This window comes from Perognathus longimembris, chromosome 25, assembly GCF_023159225.1.
Source record: "Perognathus longimembris pacificus isolate PPM17 chromosome 25, ASM2315922v1, whole genome shotgun sequence".
Taxonomy (NCBI): Eukaryota; Metazoa; Chordata; class Mammalia; order Rodentia; family Heteromyidae; genus Perognathus; species Perognathus longimembris.
The window spans coordinates 14,365,028-14,387,538 of NC_063185.1; the positions used below are offsets into that span (position 1 = coordinate 14,365,028).

General features: G+C 43.4%; 1 protein-coding gene and 1 long non-coding RNA gene across 5 annotated transcripts in view; one reads left to right on the forward strand and one right to left on the reverse strand.

Annotated features, from left to right (window-relative positions):
- Aff4 (AF4/FMR2 family member 4) overlaps positions 1–14,659 on the reverse strand; it is a 56,014-nt gene extending 41,355 nt beyond the window's left edge. For 3 of the 4 annotated variants that reach the window (XM_048334398.1, XM_048334397.1, XM_048334395.1), the window contains exon 1: positions 13,344–13,583. In XM_048334398.1, coding sequence (XP_048190355.1) covers positions 13,344–13,351 — 8 coding nt within the window. In that variant the 5' untranslated portion in view covers positions 13,352–13,583. Of the gene's footprint in view, positions 1–13,343; positions 13,584–14,329 lie in introns of those variants that run through there. The other variant, XM_048334396.1, reaches the window with a different exon arrangement.
- LOC125342237 lies at positions 14,048–15,472 on the forward strand. The gene is made up of 3 exons (XR_007209180.1): positions 14,048–14,098; positions 14,754–14,892; positions 15,248–15,472. It is a non-coding gene; the product is annotated as an uncharacterized LOC125342237 (long non-coding RNA).
- Positions 15,473–22,511: the final 7,039 nt, after the last annotated feature.

Below are 22,511 nucleotides of genomic sequence, written 5' to 3' on the forward strand. Positions count from 1 at the left end.
CACACCTGTAATCCTAACTATACAGAAGGCTGAAATCTGAGGATCACAGTTTGAAGCCAGCCTCAATAGGAAAGTTTGTAAGACTCTAATTTCTAATACCAAAAAAGCAGCTCAAAGTGGAGCTGTGGCTCAAGCAATAAAGTGCTAGCCTTGAGCAAAAAGAAAAAAAACTCAGGAACAGCACCAGGCCCTGAGGTTCAAGCCCCAGTACAGCACTAAAAAAAAGAAAAAAGAAAAAAAGAGAAGCTAAGCAGAGTCTAAGGACATGTTAATCACCAGTTTTCCAAATTTCCTACGTTCAAATCCTGAAAGATCATACCCGGGTGAAGCAGGATTAGCGTGTGCAAGGTCCTGGGTTCTAAGCCCCATTATCAAACACAAAAACAAAGCAAAACAATACAAAAAACACAAAGAAGAAGACAACTTTAAAATATAATTTAATATCATATATATCACAGCAGTTAAATAATCATTTAAGAAGTATTTAAGGGGCTGGGGATATAGCCTAGTGGCAAGAGTGCCTGCCTCGGATACACGAGGCCCTAGATTCGATTCCCCAGCACCACATATACAGAAAACGGCCAGAAGCGGCGCTGTGGCTCAAGTGGCAGAGTGCTAGCCTTGAGGGGGAAGAAGCCAGGGACAGTACTCAGGCCCTGAGTCCAAGGCCCAGGACTGGCCAAAAAAAAAAAAAAAGAAGTATTTAAGGTCAGGCATAGAGGCTCAAACCTTTAGTCCTAATGATTTAAGAGGCTGAGATTAGGATGATCAAGGATGTGGGCCAGACTGGGCAAGAAAGTTCTTGAAAAACATTTCAACCAATAAAAAACTGGGTGTGGTCATGAGGAAATGCTCAACATCCCTGGTAGTAAAGGAAATGCAAATAAAAACAACCCTGAGATACCACCTCCCCAGTTAGAATGGCCTATACTCTGAACTCAGGAAACAACAAATGCGGGAGGGGGTGCGGGGAAAGAGGAACCCTTCTCCATTGTTGGTGGGAGTGCAAATTAGTACAACCACTTTGGAGCACAGTATGGAGGTTTCTCAAAAAGCTCAATATAGACCTACCCTATGACCCAGCCATACCACTCCTAGGCATCTATCCTAAACAGCAAAACCCAAGATATCAAAAAGACATTTGTACTTCCATGTTTATCGCGGCACAATTCACAATAGCTAAAATATGGAAACAACCCAGATGCCCCTCCACAGACGAATGGATCCAAAAAATATGGTACTTATACACAATGGAATACTACATAGCGATTAGGAATGGTGAAATATTGTTATTCGCAGGGAAATGGTCAGAACTCGAACAAATAATGTTGAGTGAGACAAGCCTAGAACACAGAAAACAAAGGGGCATGATCTCCCTGATATATGACTGTTAACAAAGGGAGATGGAGAGACAGTAGAGACCAAGTCTGTGAATACTGTATATGTTCTTGATACAGTGTATATTGCATATATGTCTACCTGACCTAGAGAAGGGATAGAAAAACAGGATGTAAGATATCACAAGAAATGTACACACTGCCCTACTATGTAACTGTACCCTTTTTGCACAACACCTTGTAAAAAAAATTTGTGTTCAATTAATAAACAAACAAACAAACAAAAAACTGGGTGTGGTGACACTCACCTCCCATCCCAGCTACCAGGGAAACAGAAATAGGAACATCATGGTCCAGACCAATCTGGGCAAAAAGTGAGACCATATTAAAAACAAAAACAAAAACAAAAAAACACAAGAATGGCCAGGTGCCAGTGGCTCACGCCTGTAACCCTAGCTACTCAGGAGGTTGAGATCTAAGGATCACAGTTCAAAGCCAGCCCAGGCAGGAAAGTCCAGGAGACTCTGATCTTCAATTAGCCACCAGAAAACTTGAAGAGGTGCTGTGGCTCAAGTGGTAAAGCCCTAGCCTTGAGCTGAAGAGTTCAGGGACAGCAACCAGGCCCAGAGTTCAAAGCTCCACAACCGAAAAAACAAAACAAAACAAAATGGAGACCAGGTCGGGGTGTGACTAAAGTGGCAGGGTGCTTGTCTAGCAAGGACAAGGCCCTGAGTTCCAAACCCAGTAGCACAAAAAAAAGAAAGAAAGAAAGAAAGAAAGAACAAATATTTATATGAGCCATGAATATTTGTAATCCTAGTTGGAGACAGAGGCAGGAAGACTGCATAAAAGCCTCAGTTAGGACCAGGCTGGGCAACACAGTAAGACCGTATCTCAAAGGAAAGAAAGGGAAGGAAGAGGAGTGAGAAAGTGAAGGGAAATACTTATGCATTTATTGTGAAAAAAAAAAAAGATATGATTCCCAGAACAAAATTCCCTCTGTGATTTACTGCAAAGAAACTATTTTCCTAACAGGAAAAGTCATCCAACCAACCAAATATTTCCTCTTAGCAGTGCTGTCAGAAAGATCAGAATTAAATGAACTGATTGTTCATAATAATTTACATTTGATTGCAACTCTTAAATCTCCTTCCAATGTAATTTATTCCTGTGTCTAGAGATTACATTTTCCTCTTGTACCTCACTATCTCTGACTCAAGTTTTCCTCAAAACTCAAAATTCTAGTAATCTGAGTTCCACTAAAATTAAGCAATTTAAACATGAGTCAATCTAAAGCATACATCTTTGCTGTGCAGGCAAAACTTTCATAGCCTATCTCCCAAGAAATGAGTAACTACTGAGATGAAAAATAATTCAGTTAAAATTAGAAAAATGTGGGGCTGGGAATGTGGCTTAGTGGTAGGGTGCTTGCTTAGTTAGCATGCACAAAGTCCTGGGTCCAATTCCTCAGTACCACATACACAGAAAAAGCCAGAAGTAGGGCTGTGGCTCAAGTGGTAGAGTGCTAGACTTGAGCAAAAAAAGCTCAGCGACAGTGCCCAGGCCTTGAGTTCAAGCCCCAGAACTGGGGGGAGGGCACATGCATGCATGTACACACACATATGTATGTGTATATATACACATGTATATGTATTAATGTACATATAAATGTAAATATATATGTACAAACATAAAATTAGGTATAAACTCAGCAAGGCTCCAGTGGCTCATGCCTATAATTCTAGCTACTCAGGAGGCTTAGATCTGAGGATTGTTTTCAAGCCAGTCCAGAGGAAAGTCCATGAAACTTACTTCAAACTAACCAGCAAAAAGCCAGAGGTTGAGGGCTGGGAATATGGCCTAGTGGCAAGAGAGCCTGCCTCGTATACATAAAGCCCTGGGTTCAATTCCCAGTACCACATATATGGAAAACGGCCAGAAGTGGCGCTGTGGCTTAAGTGGAAGAGTGCTAGCCTTGAGCAAAAGGAAGCCAGGGACAGTGCTCAGGCCCTGAGTCCAAGGCCCAGGACTAACAAAAAAAAAAAAGCCAGAGGTTGAGATACGGCTCAAGTGTTAGAGTGCCAGTCTTGAGCTATAAAGCTAAGGGACAGTGCCCAGGCCCTGAGTTCAAGACTTAGTGCCCTCTCCAAAAACAAACAAATAAACAAAAAGGATATACACTCATCTTTAAGTCTACATGTAAAACTGAACTAAATAGAAAGCAAAATTTAAAATAATAATGTAGTATTGTTGTTACAAAAAAGTAGACCAACAATGTAGTTAAGCATGTAAATAAGTGGTCCTGGGGCTGGTTTTGTATTTTTAAGTATATTTTTGTATTTTCACTTCAATAATGCAGGATATGAGGCCAGCCTGGGCCACATAGGTAGACTGGATAACTATAGATGGTCGAGAAATAAAAGTGAGGCTTTTATTTGTAAATAGGAATTATTGTAGATGAACACTTTTATTTATTTATTTATTTATTTATTTATTTATTATTTTTGCCAGTCCTGGGGCTTGAACTCAGGGCCTGAGCACTGTCCCTGGCTTCTTTTTGCTCAAGGCTATCAGTCTACCACTTGAACCACAGCCCCACTTCTGGCTTTTTCTGTATATGTGGTGCTGAGGAATCAAACCCAGGAACCCAGGGTTTCATGTATGCGAGGCAAGCACTCTACCACTAGGCCATATTCCCAGCCTGACAATTTGTTTTTCATTGTGGTAAAATTCCCACACACATAACATAAAACTCACCAATAAAAATCATTCAGGCAAAATACACTTATAAATATGTATAGTTAATAACTCCCAAATCTTTACATGCTAGTTCAGAGAAATATGATCTTATGCTGCCATACCACTTGGTAGCACTTTGGGGCATTTTTTAGGGGTGAAAGAGATTTGGTTTGGTTTTTGAAAACAGAGTTTTCTTATATAGGCCAGGCTGGCCTCAAACTTGCAATACTCTTGCCTTCCAAGTACTCGAATTTACAGATGTGTACCACCATGCCTAGATTGAAACTTCTTAAATGTTGAGTTTTCACTTGTTAATTCTGGCAAGCTACCTTGTTCATCTTTGGCTAAGCACCTTACTGACACTGACTTTTTAAAAAAATATCTGTATCACTGCTTAAGTCTGAAACAAAAGTTATATTGCAAATAAGCTATTTCATGGTGATTAATTACAAAGATGAGATACAGTCAGAAACAGGTCAAGTGTTACGAAGCACTATGCCAGGGTTCTTTTAGATTGGCCTTTCTGTACTAATATATACTGTTATCGAACCGAGAGCTTCATGTGCAGGAGGCAAGCACTCTTGCCACTAGGCCATATTCCCAGCCCCTATACTGTTATCATGACCCGATTTTACATACTATCTTTTCCTGTCTAAATCACTGCAAAATCACTACTGTAATGCACTTGGCACAAACAAATAATAGACTAGGTCTAAACATAGCAGCAAAGTCTTAAGGGACTATCTGGCTATAAAGTAGTTCTTCAGAACTTTTATAAAACTCATCAATGGTGCCAGGTGCCAGAAGCTCATGTCTGTAATCCTAGCTACTCAGGAGGCTAAGATCTAAGGATCACAGTTTAAAGCCAGCCCAAACAGACTGGGAGATTCTAATCTCTAATTAAATACCAAAAAAGCCAGAAGTAGAGCTGTGGCTCAAGTGGAAGAACTCTAGTCTTGAGCACAAAAGCTCAAAGGCAATGCTCAGGCCTTGAGTTCAAGACCCAAGACCAGCACTAAATAAACAAAGACCTTAGCTGGGCAACAGTAGCTCATGCTTATAGTGCTAGCTACTCAGGAGGCTGAGAGCTGAGGACCAAGGTTTGAAGTCAGCCCAGGCAGGAAAAGCCATGAGGCTTTTATCTCCAATTAATCACTAAAAAGCTGGACGTAGAGCTGTAGGACGCGAGCTTTGAGTAAAAAGCTTAGGGACAGCACCAAGTTCAAGCCCCAAGACCATGCACACGCGCGTGCGCACACACACACACAGAAAAAAGAAATAAAATAAACAGAGCTCTTAGAACTTACTTTTAAGGTAATCCTCAGACCTAAGCAACCACTAGAATCCATTGGATCTGCTAAAGCAAAAGTCACCAAAATTTTTTCAGGCCAGAGAGTAAATATCTTAGGCTTGGCAGACTATATAGTCACAATTTCTCAACTCTGCTCTTGTAGCAGCAAAACCTGCCAGACAACACATAAATGAAATGGTATGCTATATTCCAATGAAACCATATTGACGGACCTTGAAATTTAAATGTCTTATAATACTCACTTGCCAGAAAACATTCTTGATTTTTTTTTTTTGCCAGTCCTGGGCCTTGGACTCAGGGCCTGAGCACTGTCCCTGGCTTCTTTTTGCTCAAGGCTAGCACTCTGCCACTTGAGCCACAGCGCCACTTCTGGCCATTTTCTGTATATGTGGTGCTGGGGAATCGAACCTAGGGCCTCGTGTATCCGAGGCAGGCACTCTTGCCACTAGGCTATATCCCCAGCCCCTTGATTTTTTTTTTATAATATTTAAAAATATAGGGCTGGAATGTAGCTCAGTGGCAAAGCACTTGCCTAGCAGGTGCAACATCCTGGGTTGGCTCCCCAGTACCAAAAAAGAAAAGACAATAAAAATACAGTTAAAAAATAAAAATAGGGGCTGGGAATGTGACTTAGCGGTAGAACGTTTGCCTAATATGCATGATGAAGCCCTGGGTTTGTTTCCTCAGCACCACATACACAGAAAAAGTCGGAAATGGCACTGTGGCTCAAGAAGAAGAGTGCTAGTCTTCAGCAAAAGGAAGCCAGGGACAGTGCTCAGGCCCTGAGTCCAAGCCCCAGAACTGGCCAAAAAAAAAAAAAAAAAATTAAAAAACACACACACACACACACACACACACACACAACTTCAGGCATAGTGATGGAAATCTATAATCTCACTTGGGAGACTGTGAGAGAAGGATCTCAAGTTCCAGGCCAACCTGGGCTACTCTAGCTCGGTGGACCCTCTTTCAAACACAAGCTAAGCACCCCCACCCCAAAAAAAGTAAACAACAAAAAAAACAGTGTAGCTGTGGCTCAAGGGGTAGAAGGCCAGCCTTGAGTGAAAAAGCTAAGTCTAGGCCCTGAGTTCAAGCCCCAGTACTGGCACAGAAAAACCAAAAAAGCAAAGCTCCACAACCCAAAACCCCCAAATATTAGCTGGGCGCCAGTGGCTCACGCCTGTAGTCCTAGCTACTCAGGAGGCTGAGATCTGAGGATCATGGTTCAAAGTCAACCAGGGCAAGAAAGTCCATGAGACTCTTATCTCCAATTAACCACCAGAAAACTGGAAGTGGTGCTGTGGTTCAAGTGGTAGAGCACTAGCCTTGAGCTGAAGAGCTCAGGATAGAGCCCAGGCCCAGAGACCAAGCCCCACAACCAACAAAAACAAACAAAAACCATTTTTCCCTTATAGTCCAGTCAAAATTAAGCAGCAGGTTGCATTCAGTCTATTGACCATAGTTCACTGATGCTTGAACTAAGTCAACATAGAACTAACTACCTTCCCCTTAAAGTTCCCCAGATCCCCTCAATATTAATCCTAGTGTCAGACCAAAGACAAATCCGTGGACAGACTGAAAATGTTCAGTTAGCTGACCAAAGAACGCACTCCATTTGCAAAAAAAAGTAGGTCAACAAAGAAATTTACAGTGTCTATCCCTTACCTTATACTGTGTTTTTCCAACAAGATGGCACAAATTTGAAAATAGTAATGATTTCTTTTCCCCGTCCCCTCATAAGGTTTTTGCCACCACTCTTTATCAGTTACTGTGGGCCTTCAGCCCACAGTTTTCAGACTTGTGACTAACAATCACCTTTAAAATTAGCATTCTCCTTTCTTCTATGGAAGGAAACCCCAAGTTCATATCTAGCGATCACATCCAGAGGTTACTGTTTTTCTTCCACAGAAGAAGAATGTTTGCTGGTGTATAATTCGAATGTTAAATAAAAAAATATTTACTATATTTGGTGAAAAAGTAGGACTAGCCAAGCACCAGTAGTCCATGCCCATAATCCTAGCTACTCAGAAGTCTAAGATCTAAGGATTGTGGTTTGAAGCCAGCCCCAGAAGGAAAGTCTGTTAAGACTCTTATCTCCAATTAACCATCAGAAAAACAGGAGTGGAGTTGTCTCAAGTAGTCGAGCACTAGTCTTAAGCAAAAAAGCTCAGGGCCAATGTGCATCACTAGGACCATTAACAAAAAAGGACAAGCTGGGTACTAGTGGCTCAGGCCTGTAATCCTGGCTACTCAGAAGACTGAGTTCTGAGGATTGTGGTTTAAAAGCTAGTCCAAGCTCGGAATATGGCCTAGTGGTAGAATGGTTGCCTCGTATACACGAGGCCCTGGGTTCGATTCCTCAGCACCACATATATGGAAAAAACCAGAAGTGGTGCTGTGGCTCAAGTGGTAGAGTGCTAGTCTTGAGCAAAAAGAAGCCAGGGACAGTGCTCAGACCTTGAGTTCAAGCTCCACGTCTGGCAAAAACAAATAAATAAATAAAGCTAGTCCAGGCTGTTAAGTCTGTGACTCTTATCTCCAATTAAGCACCAAAAAGCCAGAAGTGGAGCTGTGACTTAAAGTGTTAGCACAAAAGCTCAGGGACAGCACCTAGGCTGAGTTCAAGCCCCAGGCCTGGGGCATTTAAAAAAAAAACAGTACTGTGTATGTGTACTAAATACTCATGGAATAAATGGGACAGAAATGTCCTTTACTTTACTTCTTCCTTTATGAGCTGTATAAAGGATTGTACAATGTAGCACCCTAACCAAAGTAGACATATAAACCTAATGAGAACCTTTCCTGGGATGTGGAACTGAGAATTAGGTCAGTCTCTCTAGAATGATAGAAGATTTAAAATGGACAAAGTTGTTTTTTTTTTGGTGCAGGTCTTGGGGCTTGAGCCCTGTGCAATGTCCAGGAGCTTTTTTGCTCAAGACTAGAACTCTACCATTTGAGTCACAGCTCTACTCCAGGCTTTTTGATGGTTAACTGGAGATAAGTGTCTCATGTACAGTTTCTGCCTGGGCTAGCTTTGAACTACAATCCTTAGATATCAACCTCCTGAATAGCTTTGATTACAGTCACCAGCCACTGGCACCCAGCTTCAACAAAACTTAAGATCCTGATTACAGGCATTCCTGGGTTCTAGCTGTCCTCCTATAGCTCTTCAGCTTTCTTGGCATTCCTAGGATACCTAACATGCTACCAAAAATTTCCTCTTTTGCTGTAGTTAGGATGTGTCAATCTTATAACTGAAATAAGGTGCTGAATCAATAATCTAAAGGGGATACTTGGTTAGATGAAGTTCTAGTGATCACAAAGCACTTGAGAGATGTTGGCTGTCAAGTGTTAAAAGCTTGGCCCCATTCAGTGGTATGCTGTAGGGGGAGGGGAGAATGAGGATGGAGAAACCTTTAGGAAGTAGGGTCAAATGATAGCTCCCTCCCTCTTGCTCTCGTTCCTGGCCACCATGAAGTAAATACATTTACTACACTATGCACTTTCATTATGATGATTGTTTTATCACAAGTTAAAAACAAAAGAGATAAACTACCACCAGTGGGCACATCTGAACTCCTAAACCAAAATAAACATTTCCTCCTTTTTGTTGTTTATCTCAGGCATTTTATTAAAGCAACAGAAAACTGACTAACACAGTAGCCACTGAAATAGAAATAAATAGATGTGGTCAACTCAGAAAAATACACAAAGAGCACCCAGGGTAAGATTCAAAGCATTCCATATTAAGGGTTTATCAAAGAATTAATGAGTCTGCAACAGCCAGTAGAAAGAAAGGCAAGAAAAAAGCATGAGTCATAAAAGTCCAGGAAAAAATATCAAGAAATCAGGAAGGTCTGGTGCCGGGTGCTGAAATCTGAGAATTGTAGTTCCAAGCCAGCCTGGGCAGGAAAGACAAGACTCTTACCTCCAATTAATCACAAAAAAAAAAAAAAAGAAGCTGAAAATGGAGCCATAACTCAAGTGGTAGAGTGCTAGCCATGAGCAAGGACAGTATCCAAGCTCTGAATTCAAGCTCTCAGGATGGTGTGCAAACATGTGCACGTACACACTCTTGTGCGCGCTCTATCTCTCTCTTTCTCTCACACACACACACACACACACACTCACAATCTCTCAAAATAGTCTGCCCTGCTAGCTTCAAATCAAGATCCTCAGATCTCAGCATCCTAAGTAGCTTGGATTATAGACATCAGCCACAGGCACATGGCAAAGATGATAAAAAAAAAATTATAGAAGTGGAAAACAAGAGAGGAAGATGATATTCAAGTTGGAAAAATAGAGGCAAGTGCAAAAATAGAGTTGAAGGCCTGTCTACAGGGAATGTTGGGTTGAACTCATCTCTCCATAAAATTGTCATTTCCTCATGATGATGTGAAAAGGAAAAGTCCTAACCCACTATGCAACCCAAAATTGACAGTGCTGAGAGGGCCATTTAAACAGGACAGATGACTATTGATTTCAGGGTATCTAAGTCAAACTGTTTTTCCATGACAACTTACTTATATCAGTCTCTTCTTTTGCTTTTGTTTTTCTTCTAGAAAATAATGAAGTTTTTCAATCCATCCCAGAAAACGATTTAAAAAATTAATCAAACAGGCCAGGCTTACCTTGTAATGCTTGCTACTCAGGAGACTGAGATCTGAGGATCTCAGTCTAGGCAGCAATATCTCCAATTAACCAGCTAAAAGCTGGAACTGTAAGTATAGTTCAAGTAGTAGAGTGCAAAATATATATATTGAGTGAAAAAGCCAAGGGAAAGTGTGAATCTCTGAGTTCAAACCCCAGCACAAAAGCTGGGTGCTGTTGGCTCACACCTATAATCCTAGCTACTCAGGAGGTTGAAATCTGAGGATCATGGTTCAAAGCTAGCCTGAGTAGGAAAGTCAGTGAGACTCTTATCTCCAACAAAACTACTCAGAAAAAGCTGGAAGTGGCACTATGGTTCAAGTGGTAGAGTACTACCCTTGAGCAAAATAAGCTCAAGGACAGGGCCCAGGCCCAGAGTTCAAGCCTCAGGACTGGCAAACAACAACAACAACAAAAAAAAAACCAACCAGTACCAGCACATAGACACAAATATAAAAAAATAAATAAATAAACCAGCACCGACTATTAACCTGTCTCCCTAAAAGTCACTACCATGATTCATTAGATATACCAACATTGTACTAAACATTACATCGATTACAGATTTTTATATAACGTATAACACAATGAAGCAGACAGTATATTAAATAAGACTTTTTCACTCTTCAGAAACAGAATAGGTAAATCCAATATTAAAATGTTTTTGTGGGCACTGGGGGCTCACACCTGTAATCCTAGCTACTCAGGAGGGTGAGTGAGGATTGAGTCTGGAAGCCAGCCCTGGAAGAAAAGTCCGTGATACTCTTTTTTTTTTTTGCCAGTCCTGGGACTTGGACTCAGGGCCTGGGCACTGTCCCTGGCTTCTTTTGGCTCAAGGCTAGCACTCTACCACTTGAGCCACAGCGCCATTTCTGGCGGTTTTCTATATATGTGGTACTGGGGAAACGAACCCAGGGCTTCATCTATATGAGGCAAGCACTCTTGCCACTAGGCCATATTCCCAGCCATGATACTCTTATCTCTAATGAACTCTCACAAAAAGCTGGAAGTGGTGCTGTGGCTCAAGTGGTAAAACACTAGCCTTGAGCACAAAGAAGCTCAGGGATAGTCCCCATGCCCTGAGTTCAAGGCCCAGGACAGGCAATAAATTTTAAAAAAAAATGTTCTTGATATGTCTGAACTCATTTTAGAATATGTTCTATATGCCAGTACCATTAAAATTCTCAAAATACAATGCCAGTGAAAGCAAACATGAAGACAAAAAGGAATACAGATGATCTATCAGAAGTTAATTAAGTAGAATGTTTACTACTGTTGTCTTCTATATATTATAGTATCACTTCAAATAAACACAATGGTTATAAAGCTGACAACTGAGGTACTTGTCTTAAGCAAAGGAAAAAGTGGCAAGGTAACAAGACAGGATAGCTTTAAGAAGTCTTTAGTTATTTTATTTCATAATAACCAAGACTGGCAAACACCCTCCCAGAAATCAAATAAAATTATCCCAACTTATCAGAGGAAATGCAAAAGAGAATGTATAAAGTAAGGACTAGGGAGAGCTGGGTAACCTTTACCCTTTTATAGGAAAGTTTTTACAAATCTAAGTCAATTTTTATAATACACGTGGCACTTTCATAATTAGCTGTGTCCTCAATACTTAATACCTCTATAATTTTATGAAAAATATAACAATAAAAAGGGCAGGCTTTGAACATTTTGGACTCCATTCTAACTCAGTAGATGGCCACAAAAGAAGAAATTCCTGTTTTCTTTGTTCCTCTCAGGTACACATAAAACCAGTACATTTACCTTACTTCTTCAAAAAGGAAAGATATATAACTTTTAGAAGGCTTCATCTTGCTTCACCTCTGAACTTGATATTCATGTTTTCCCCCTTAAAATATTTACTTATCACTGGGTGCTGGTTGGCTTATGCCTGTACTCGTAGCTACTCAGAAGGCTGAGATCTGAGGATCCATTTTCAAATCCAATTTGGATAGGAAAGTCCATTAGAGTTCCAAAAAACAAACAAAACAGGAAGTGGAGCCTGTGGCTCAAGTAGCAGAGTGCTAGCCTATAGCAAAAAAGGTCAGGGACAGCTCCCAGGCCTTGAGTTCAAGCCCTAGGTCCCACACAACAACAAAAACTTATTTATCAGTTGCTCATACAGCTTTCTTTAGATTACCTCTTTTGTAAAATCTTAAATTGGATAACTTGATATAACAACAATTTCAAGTTCAAAATAGTATCTCTCAAAATCAACCTGTTAATCTTCGGATAAAGAATAAACATGATGCTCTAAACGCAGTACAACAGGCCTATGAGAAAATTACAATACACAAATATACTATATTAACTTACAAAAGGCATAAAATAACTTCAGACCACAAAGAGAATGTTGTGAGAATGTGATGACTAGAAAGTGAATTGTAATGAAAAGATTCTATCTTTAGGAATTCTTAATTCCACAGCTTCACCAAAGCACTGTAGAGCCATCTTTACACCCCAAAACTTGGACTAAAGAGCTTAGGCCACAGGCTAAGTTCCCCCCCCCCGCCCCCACCAAACAGTAAATGTTTGGTTACTCAAGAGACACCCTACCTTGTCCTTATGTGAAGCCAAATTCTGTGTAAAATGTGTCTTCTGTTTCAACAGAGCTGACAAAAATAAGTGCAAATGACACAAACTGAGTGACATTGCTAGTATTACTATTATTTTTTTTCCTGCTTCCAGGTGTTTAGTAAGTTCATTCTGAAAGTTAATTAAAAACAACCAGACTTTTTTTAGAGACTGAAATGCAGTGATAATTAAGGAAAATAAACCTGAAAAGAGTTGAAGAAGCCAGCTTTGTTGAAAACCAAGTGGCCACTTGCCAACACTTCTTTTATGCACATATGACTGAGGGTGATTTCAAGCAGACTCACAAGCCACAAAAACCATAAGAAAACCCAGATTAAGAAAGTTCTCATAAATATTTCAATTTTGACCAGTTGAAAAGCAGTTAAATAAAAGACTTCACTTAAAAAAAAAAAAGCTTTGCAGAGTCAATACAGAAACAAAGCTCCAACAGTTTTTTATACATCTGAACCCCTAAAAAAAACCCCAGCACATTTTAAATGCCACACAAGAATAATTCGGGGTACCTATAGCTTAGATTCCGTCAAGAAAAACACTGGTAACTGGAACAGGGATTGGCTTTAGTTTATAATCTCCCAACACTCAATTTTAAATTGTGACAATAAAAAACAAAACAAAAAAAAACCCCACACACACCACCCAAAAACCCCAAGCCCCCAAACCTAGAAGCCTAAGATCTAACTAACTTAGTTTGAAGTCCATACCTGAACATTTCCGATCAGTCCTTCCCGCACCCTACCTGACCACGACGACGCTTGTGAATGAAAAGGCAATACCGAGACAACCCCCCCCCCCAAACTCCTCTACCCCACCATCCATCCTCAAAGAGTGGAACCAACAACCAACAGCAAAGTCGAAGGAACAAAGCCCTGACGTCAATTACGAGCTTAACCCGGAGCTCAGGCAGCTGGGCCTAGACATCACTAACCAAACACCACCGATCGGGACCAGCAGGTAACAGGCCGGAGACTCCCCCCCCCCCACTACTCCCCCCACCCCCAAGTTGGAAACGGGTGGAATTCGAGGATTTCCCTCACCCCCCCCACCATGCTCCGTCGCCCAAAATTCCCCCCCCCCTTTTTTTTAGTCGATCCCCTAACGCTAGGGCAAGGTGGAATTTTTTTCCTTTTTTTTGGCAGCGTAGTTGGGGGGTGGGGGGGGGGAGGGGGGGAGGTGCGCAGGATCGCGAGAAGGAAAGCGAGAACTAGTTGGGTAACGATAGCCAGAACCGGGGCCTATTTTCTCTTTACCTAGGAAATACTTTTAGAAAAAAAAATAATGGAGAGTTGTATTTAAATAAAAAGAAAAGAAAAATCGGCCGATGGGGGGGTGTCACGGAGACAAGAGCTCGGGGTGGGGTGGGGCGGGAGGGGACGGAGGGAGGGAGGGAGGGGAGGGAGGGAGGAGAAAAGGAGCGAGGAGAGAAGAAACCGGTTGGAAAAAGATGGGCGCCTGGAAGGTTCGTCGGGATTGGGTTGGGGTGTATTTATATATTTTTATGTCCACGGGTGGGAGGGAACGCGCGCGCACACACACACACACACATACACACACACACGGTGGGGAGGGGGGGTTCGAAGCCGGATCGAACAGCCCCCGCCCCAGGGGGTGTCTCCCCCCCCCCCACGCACACCCCACTCCGTCAGTCCGTCCGTCCGTCCGTCCGGCTGGCTGGCCGGCCCTCTCTTACCTCCAGTCTCGGCTCCGCTAGGCCCGAACCATCTCCCGACCGCCGGCGGCTGCGACGGCGCCCGGCCTGCACCTTCACCGGACGCGATTTAGGGGAATGAGGTGTTGGGGGGGGGGGGTGTCGGTCCCGCCCAGATAGGCGGCGACGGGCTGCCAAGGGCGAGGGGCTGAAGGCGGCGGCGGCGGCAGGGGTTCCGGAGGCCTCGCCGAGCGACGGCAACGGCGGCGGCGGCGGCGACGACGCAGTTCACTCGGTAGACACGGAGGTCCCGCCCCGCTCCATGACGGTCGAGCCGAGCCCGGACGGCGGACTGAAGTGGCGGAGGGGAGGGGGTGGGGGGGTACGGAGGGAGGGAGGGGGGGAAAGGGGGAGAGGAGGGCGGGCTGACGAAAACCTGGCACTGAGATCCCCGCCCCGTCCGCAGGCGGCGACGGTGACGGGGACGGTGACGGCGACGGCTCGACTCCCGCAGCCAGAACTGACTGACGCAGCCGCCGTGCGGCCCATGTGACCAGAGCCGGGCGGGTGTGGGACGTCACGTGACGCCGCCGCGAGAGGCCGAGGTTGGGGGGGGGTGGAAGAGGAGGTTTGACGGTGGCGGTGAGGAATGGGGGGCCTTGGGCCTGACGTGCTTCTTTCTGGCGGCTCGTGGGAGGTCGACGTGCGCGGACTTGTCTTGGCCCGAGGGCCTGAGGAAGAGCTCCAGGGCGACCCTAGGGCTGTGGGCCCTGGCGGTGGGGTGTGGTGGTCGGGGAGCGGGCGGGCATCACGGGGCCTTCCCGTCCCCGCGCGCGCACACCTTCCTGCGCAGCCCGCTGGGTGATCTCGGGCTGGAGGCGGGGCTAGGCGGAGGGGGCGGGGCCTGGTGGAGGGGGCGGGGCTACGGGCTGGCGGCTGCTTCTGACTCTCTGGGTTCAGGTGAAAGGTGCACGACCCCCCTGAGGCCCCTTGACCTGTCTTCTGGCGCTATCTGAACCTGGACTTCGGCCTCCCAAGGTGTGCAAAGCGCAAACCCCGCGGCCTTCCACAGGTCCAGTAGAAGGGCCGGGGGTGTGGGGGCTTTGTGCTTAGGTAGGGGAGATGTCTAGAACTGTCTAGAACTTACCCTTGTCTAAATGGTTTTTTTTTTTTTTTTTTTTTTTTGCCACCAGGATTTTTCTTAAAGAAACGATGCTGAATACTCGTGCACCCCTTTTAATATCCTGCCAGTCCCACAAAGGAAAAATTTAACTGGGAACAGACTAGACAAGGTTTTAATGTGTCATGGAGTCTGTCTAGACAGGCCACCTCTTGTTCACTTGAAAAACACAATCTCATGTTTCCTAGCTACTTTCTTTACATGAAGGAAATAAAATTTTAACAAACTTCACAAGCTTTGAAAGAGATTCATGATCGTGGTATTAGAAGAAAAGTACATATAAAATAATGCTTTTAAGCCGGGCACTGGTGGCTTATGCCTGTAATCCTACTCAGGATGAATCTAAGGATTGCTGCTGGTTCAAAGCCAGACAGAGAAGAAAAGTCCATGAGAGACTCTGATCTCCAATGAACCACCAGAAAACAGGAAGTGGCACTGTGGCTCAAGTGGTAGAGCACTAGCTGTGGGCTGAAGAGCTCAGGGACAGTGTCCAGGCCCAGAATTCAAGCCCCATGAACAACACAACAAAATGCTTTGAGCCTGGCCCCAAGTGGCTCACAACTGAAATCCTAGCTACTACAGAGGCTGACATCTGAGTATCGCTGTTCAAAGCTAGCCCAAGCAAGTACGTCCGTGAGACTCTTAATCTCCAATTAGCTACCATAAAATCCAGAAGTGGAGCTGTGGCTCAAATAGTAGAGCACTAGCCCTGAGCACAAAAGCTCAAGCAAACCCCAGGACCAGCACATTCTCACACATACAAAAGCTTTGATCAGGCCTCAAAACTGACATTTCAGCTGGGTACCCCATGGCTCACCCCTGTAATCCTAGCTACTCAGGAAGCTGATATCTGAGGATCCTGGTTGAAAGCCAGCCTGGAAAAGAAAGTCCATGAGACTAATTTCCACCAATTAAACACCAAAAAAACTGGTAGTGGTGCTGTGGCTCAAACTTGCAGAAAACTAGCCTTGACCAAAAAAACCGCAGGGACAGGGCCCAGGCCCTGAATTCAAGCCACACAACCAACAGGAAAGAAAATATATTGATGTGAGGCTGACATGTAGCTTAATAATAATGCACTTGCCTAGAATGAGATAGGTCCTGGGTTCCATCCCCAGAATTAAACAAACAGAACAACCTACAAGATTTCTGAAAAATAAGAGAGGCGTAAGGGATGAAGCTCAGCTAGAGCTCTTGCCTATCATGCCTATGTAGTAGCCCTGAGGCCCTGGGTTCCATTCCTAACACACATACACACACATGCACACACAGAAAGACACAGAATAAGAGGAAAAAATAAGAGTGAGAGTACACTGGATGCTCATGGTTCACACTTGTAATCATAGGCTTCTCTCAGGGGATTGAGAGCTGATGAACAATGTTCAAAGGAGGCCATGGAGGCATGGCTGAAGTAATAGAGCATCAGCCATGAGGGGGGAAAAAAAAGCCAAGAGTTGGGCTGGGAATATGGCCTAGTTGGCAAGAGTGGTGCTTGCCTCACATACATGAAGCCCTGGGTTCGATTCCCCAGCACCATATATATATAAAATTGCCAGAAGTGGTGCTGTGGCTCAAGTGGCAGAGTGCTAGCCTTGAGCAAAAAGAAGCCAGGGACAGTGCTCAGGCCCTGAGTCCAAGCCCCAGGACTGGCAAAAACAAACAAACAAAACAAAACAACAACAACAAAAAAGCCAAGAGTCGAAGGCCTTGAATTCAAGTACTAGTACACACATACACACAAAGAGCTCAACTGTTTTTGGATCATGCCTGTAATCGTAGCTCCTCTGGAGGTTGAGATCCAAAGGTTGACAGTTCAAGAGCAGCCCAGGATTGTGGTCTGAAGCCAGCCCAGGTAGAATAGTTCATTGGACTTCATCTCTAAACTAAACAGCAAAAGCAGGCCTGGAGGTATAATTCAAATGGTACAGCACCAGGCTATCAAGCAAGCTCAATAAGCTGCTTTTTCCCACTGTTTTCTGGAGATCCTACATCTGGTCATGACTAATTCCGGTGACTGAACATTTGGACTTTAGCCCCTTTCTCTCTCCTCTTTCCATGTTATCTTCATCTAGACCTAAGGGCAAGCAAGCTTAAAAAAAAAAAAAAAGACCTAAAATATATAAGGCTTGGCAGGCCAAAATAACACTATACAAGTTTCCAGCTTGGCAATGGTGGCTTGCACTTGTAATACTCTACCTCTTGAGCCACTCCTCCATTTGTGGCTTTTGGCTGGTTAATTGGAGATAAAAGTCTCTCAGACTTAACTGCCCAGTCTGGCTTTAAACCATGATCCTCGGATCTCAGCCTCCTGAGTAGCTAGGATTACAAGTGTGAGCCACTGATGCCCACCTATGTGTTCTTGTGTGTGCATATGTGTGTGTGTGTGTGTGTGTGTGTGTCCAAGGCTTGAGCTCAGAGTCACACACTTCTCTTGGTTTCAATCTAGCATTTTTTGTGGGAGATAAGAGTCTCACAGCAGCTGGGAATATGGCCTAGTGGCAAGTGTGCTTGATTTGTATACATGAAGTATACAAACCCTGGGTTCGATTCCCCAGCACCACGTATACAGAACACAGCCAGAAGTGGAGCTGTGGCTCAAGTGGCAGAGTGCTAGCCTTGAGAGAGGAAAAAAAAAAAAAGAAGAAGAAGAAGAAGCCAGGAACAGTGCTCAGGCCCTGAGTCCAAGGCCCAGGACTGGCAAAAAAAAAAAAAAAAAAAAGTCTCACAGACTTCCTGGGCTGGCTTCAAACCACAACCCTCAGATCTCAACCTCTTGAGTACCTAGGATATTAGGTATAAGCAACCAACACCCAGCAATTCTTATATATTCATAAGAGTATCCTAAGAATTTCATACTATCCCACAATATTATACATAATAGCCAAAAAGTAGAAACAACTTGTGTCCATCAATGGATACATGAATAAACAAAATGTGTTACATAATAAGCAAAAATGTGTTACAGTGGAATAGTTTTCAACTTTTGAAAAGGGAGGAAACTGAGGAATGCTGCAGTATATGAGACCTTACACTAAATGAAATAAGTTGACTGTAAGAAAACAATTACTCCTGGGCACCAGTGGCTCATGCCTGTAATCCTAGCTGAGATCTGAGGATCATGGTTCAAAGTCAGGAAAGTCTGTGAGACTCTCCAATTAACCCACCAGAAAACCAGAAGTCGCACTGTGGCTCAAGTGGTATGGCACTAGCCTTGAGCTGAAGAGTTCAGGAACAGCACTCAGGCCCAGAGTTCAAGCCTCAAGACTGGAAAAAGAAAACAATTACTGCTGGGTACTAGTGGCTCATGCTTATAATCCTAAGTACTTAGGAGGCTGCGATCTGAGGATTGAGGTTGGAAGTCAGCCGAGGCAGGAAAGGCTGTGAGACTTTCACCTCCAATTAAAAAACCCAAAGAAAGTCAGAAATGGAGCTGTTGCTCAAGTGGCAGAACACTAGCCTTGGGTAAAAGAAGGTCAGTCACTGCTTAGGTCCTGAGTTCAAGTCTCAGGACTGGTACCAAAAAAAAAAAAAAGACACTGTATAGTTCCATTCATATTAGGTATCAAAAGTAGTCAAATTCATAAAGACAAAAAGTAGAGGGCTGAGCACAGTGGCTCATGTGTGTAACTTCAGCTATTCAAGTGATAAAGATAGGATGATAATTCTAGACAAAGGAAACATGTTAAGAGATCCTATCTCAAAGAATAAGTGGGGTGCTGTGATACACATCTGTAATACTGTCTATTTGGGTATCAGAACTAGGAAAATCATGATCTGAGGCCCATTCAGGCAAAAATGTTCAAGATCATATTTGAAAAATAACTACAGCAAAAAGGCCTGGGAATGTAGCTCAAGCATAAGGCTTTGAGTTCAAACTCCAACATTGTTTAAAAAAAAAAAAGAACACAGTTGCAACTGGCTGTGGATATTGAGAATTTTGAGTGTCAGTTTTGCAAGATGAATTCTGGTGATAGATGGTGGTGCTGGTTGCCCAACCAACGGAACATATGCAACACAACTGAACTAAGTTAAAGCAGCTAACAGGGTACATTTCATCAGTTTGCCATAATTTAAAAAAAAATCCCATCTCAAAGGCTGAGTTCAAATAATCATGATAACAATTTACTAGTGATAAGCTTTAGAACTGTGGTGTGGTGGGTAGAGTTAGGACATTTAGCTTTATTTCTGGGGTTTGAACTCAGAATCTCCCCCCCTTTAAAAAAAAAAAAAAAAAAAAGAAAGAAAGAAAGGCTGGCCAATCCCGGCAGGAAGGCCTGTGAGACTCTTATCTCCAGTTAACCATGAAATAAGCCAGAAGTAGAGCTGTGTGACTCACATGATAGAGGACTACCCTTAAGCAAAAAAAGCCAGGGACAACACCCAAGCCCTGAATTCAAAGTGTGTGCATGCACGCACACACACGCACACACACACACAGACATGCACACACAAATTAACTTATTTTTAAAGGCATTCTTACCATTTGAGCCATGTGTCTAGCCCTTTTTCCTCATTGGTTATTTTCGAAGTAGTGCTTAGTCCTAGGCTGGCCTGGACTGAAATCCTCTTTACTTGAGTTGCTAGAGATAACAGGCAGGCACCAATACACTCAGCCATTGGCCAAAAAGTTTCACAGAATTTTATGCTCTGGCTATCTTGAATTGCCTCCCAAGTAGCTAGGATTACAGGCTAGAGCCACTGGGGCTTTGCTTTACTTCTTGATTATGAATACTGTGTATATTGTTTCCAATGCAGATTTTTCTAGATTTTTCCTGTGGGTATAGTTCTTTCCTTGTCGCAATCAAACATGGTTTAATTCTCAAATCCCCATCAGGCTTTTACATGCTTGGTCAGCAAATCAGTTAACTCTGAAACATATTCTGGTAGTAGCCTCCTTTTCATATTTATTTTTGCGAAGAAACTCAGTTATGGCAGGATTTAAATTTATGATAGGTATTTAAAATTTTCAATATCTTGTATGACCTAGTCTCCTAAGTCCAACTCTTCATTTCTGCAATATCCTATTGGTTTTGCAGTCAGCCTTAGCGTGGAAGGGGCCTTTACAAGTACACAAAGATATGAAAATCAGTAGGCAGGGATTGGGGGGGGGCATTTTAGAGGGTGCTTAACACAATGCCTTCTGAAGAAATCAACAACAACCAAAAAATCCTCCTGTAAACCTCTTTCATTTCTTCTCCCCCTCCTTTGACCATACTAAGGTTTGAACTCAGGGCCCTCACACTTTCTTAGTGTACTTGCCCAGCTGGCACTCTATCACATGAGCCATCCCTCCAGCTCTGCTTTTTCCTAGTTTGATAACATTCTTGCTTGGCTTTGAACTACGATCCTCAGGATCTCAGTCTCCTGAGTAGCAAAGGTTATAATATGAGCCACAATCACCAGGCTTATTTTTGTCTTTTTTGTGCCTGTTCTGGGGCTTGATCTCAGGGGCCTGAACACTGTCCTTGGGCTTTTTTTTTTGCTCTCAAGGCTAGCCTCTACCACTTAAGCCACAGCACCACTTCCAGCTTTTTGTTTTATGGTGGTTGATTGAAGCATCTCATGGACTTTCCTGCCTGGACTGGCTTTCAACCATGATCCTCAGATCTCAGCCTGCTGAGTAGCTAGGGTTACAGGCATGAACCGCTGATACCCAGCTTTAATGTAGTCTTTTGATAACCAAAACATGCAAGCCTGACTTTATTACTATTGCCTAACAAATTACTCAATTATTTTCTCACGATTTCTGTGGATCAGGAAATCAAGTGGCTTTGCTGGGCAGTGCTTGCTTGAGGTCCCTTAAGAGCTTGTCATTATTTGAAGGTTGAGAATGGAGGATCTGCTTCCCAGGTGACTTTTGTGGTTGTTTTGTGTCCATCACGGGGCTTGAAGTCAGGACCTGGACACTGTCCCTTGAGCTTTGTGCTCAAGGCTACAACTTGACCACTTGAACCTCAGCTCCACTTCTGGCTTTTTGGTTGGTTAATCGGAGGTAAGAGTCTCCTGGGCTTTCCTGCCTGGGTTGGCTTTGAACTTTGATCCTCAGATCTCAGCCTCCTGAGCGCTCCACAAGGCTACTCACTCACATATCCTTGTGGCATAAATGCTGGATTACTCCAGAAAGAATGCAGACTATTATGAAGTCATACCTTTTCACCTTTGTCCCATTCTATTTCACCCATGAATAGCCTTGATTCAGTATAGGAACTGACCCCACTGGAAACCATCTTGGAAGCTGTTTATCACAATCCAGATCATATTTTTTTCTCTCCACAGCATGCAGTGTATATAAGCAATTACACAAAGGGGAAAAGCCAGTAATGAACACAAACGTCTGACTATTTTTATATTGGTGCAACTTTTATTTCCTTATTTACATGCACACCCTAAGTACATATTACTTCCTGAAGTTTCTTTCTTTTGGATATATATTTAAATGTTTATAACCAGTAAAAGGATACTTTTTTAAATGGATTTATCAGCCGGGTATCAGCAGCTCACCCCTGTAATCCTAGCTACTCAGGAGGCTGAGACCTGAGGATCATAATTCAAAACCAGAAAAGACAGGAAAATCTGTTGAGACGCTCATCTTCAATTAAGAACCAAACAGCCAGACATGAAGCTGTGGCTCAAGTGGTGAGAGTGTTATCCTTGAGCAAAAAAGCTCAGGGACAGTGCCCAAGCCCTGAGGTTCAAGCCCCAGGACACACACAGACCCCCACACACCAGAAATACTGTGATCTGGGCAGCAGTGGTTCACACTTGTAATCCTAGCTACTCCGGAGACAGATCTGAGGGTTGTGGTTCAAAGTCAGCTTGGGCAGGAAAGTCTACGAGACTCTTAATCACAAAGCTCAGGGACAGCAACTAGGCCCTGAGTTCAAGAACCTGAGCCTGCACAAGGAAGGAAGAAAGAGAGAGGGAGGAGGAGGAGGAGGAAGAGGAGGAGGAGGGAAGAGAAAGGAGGGAGGAGGGAGGGGAAGGAAGGAAAAAATGAAGGAAAGAAAGAAAAGAGAGGGAGGAAAGACAAGGAAGGAAAGAAGG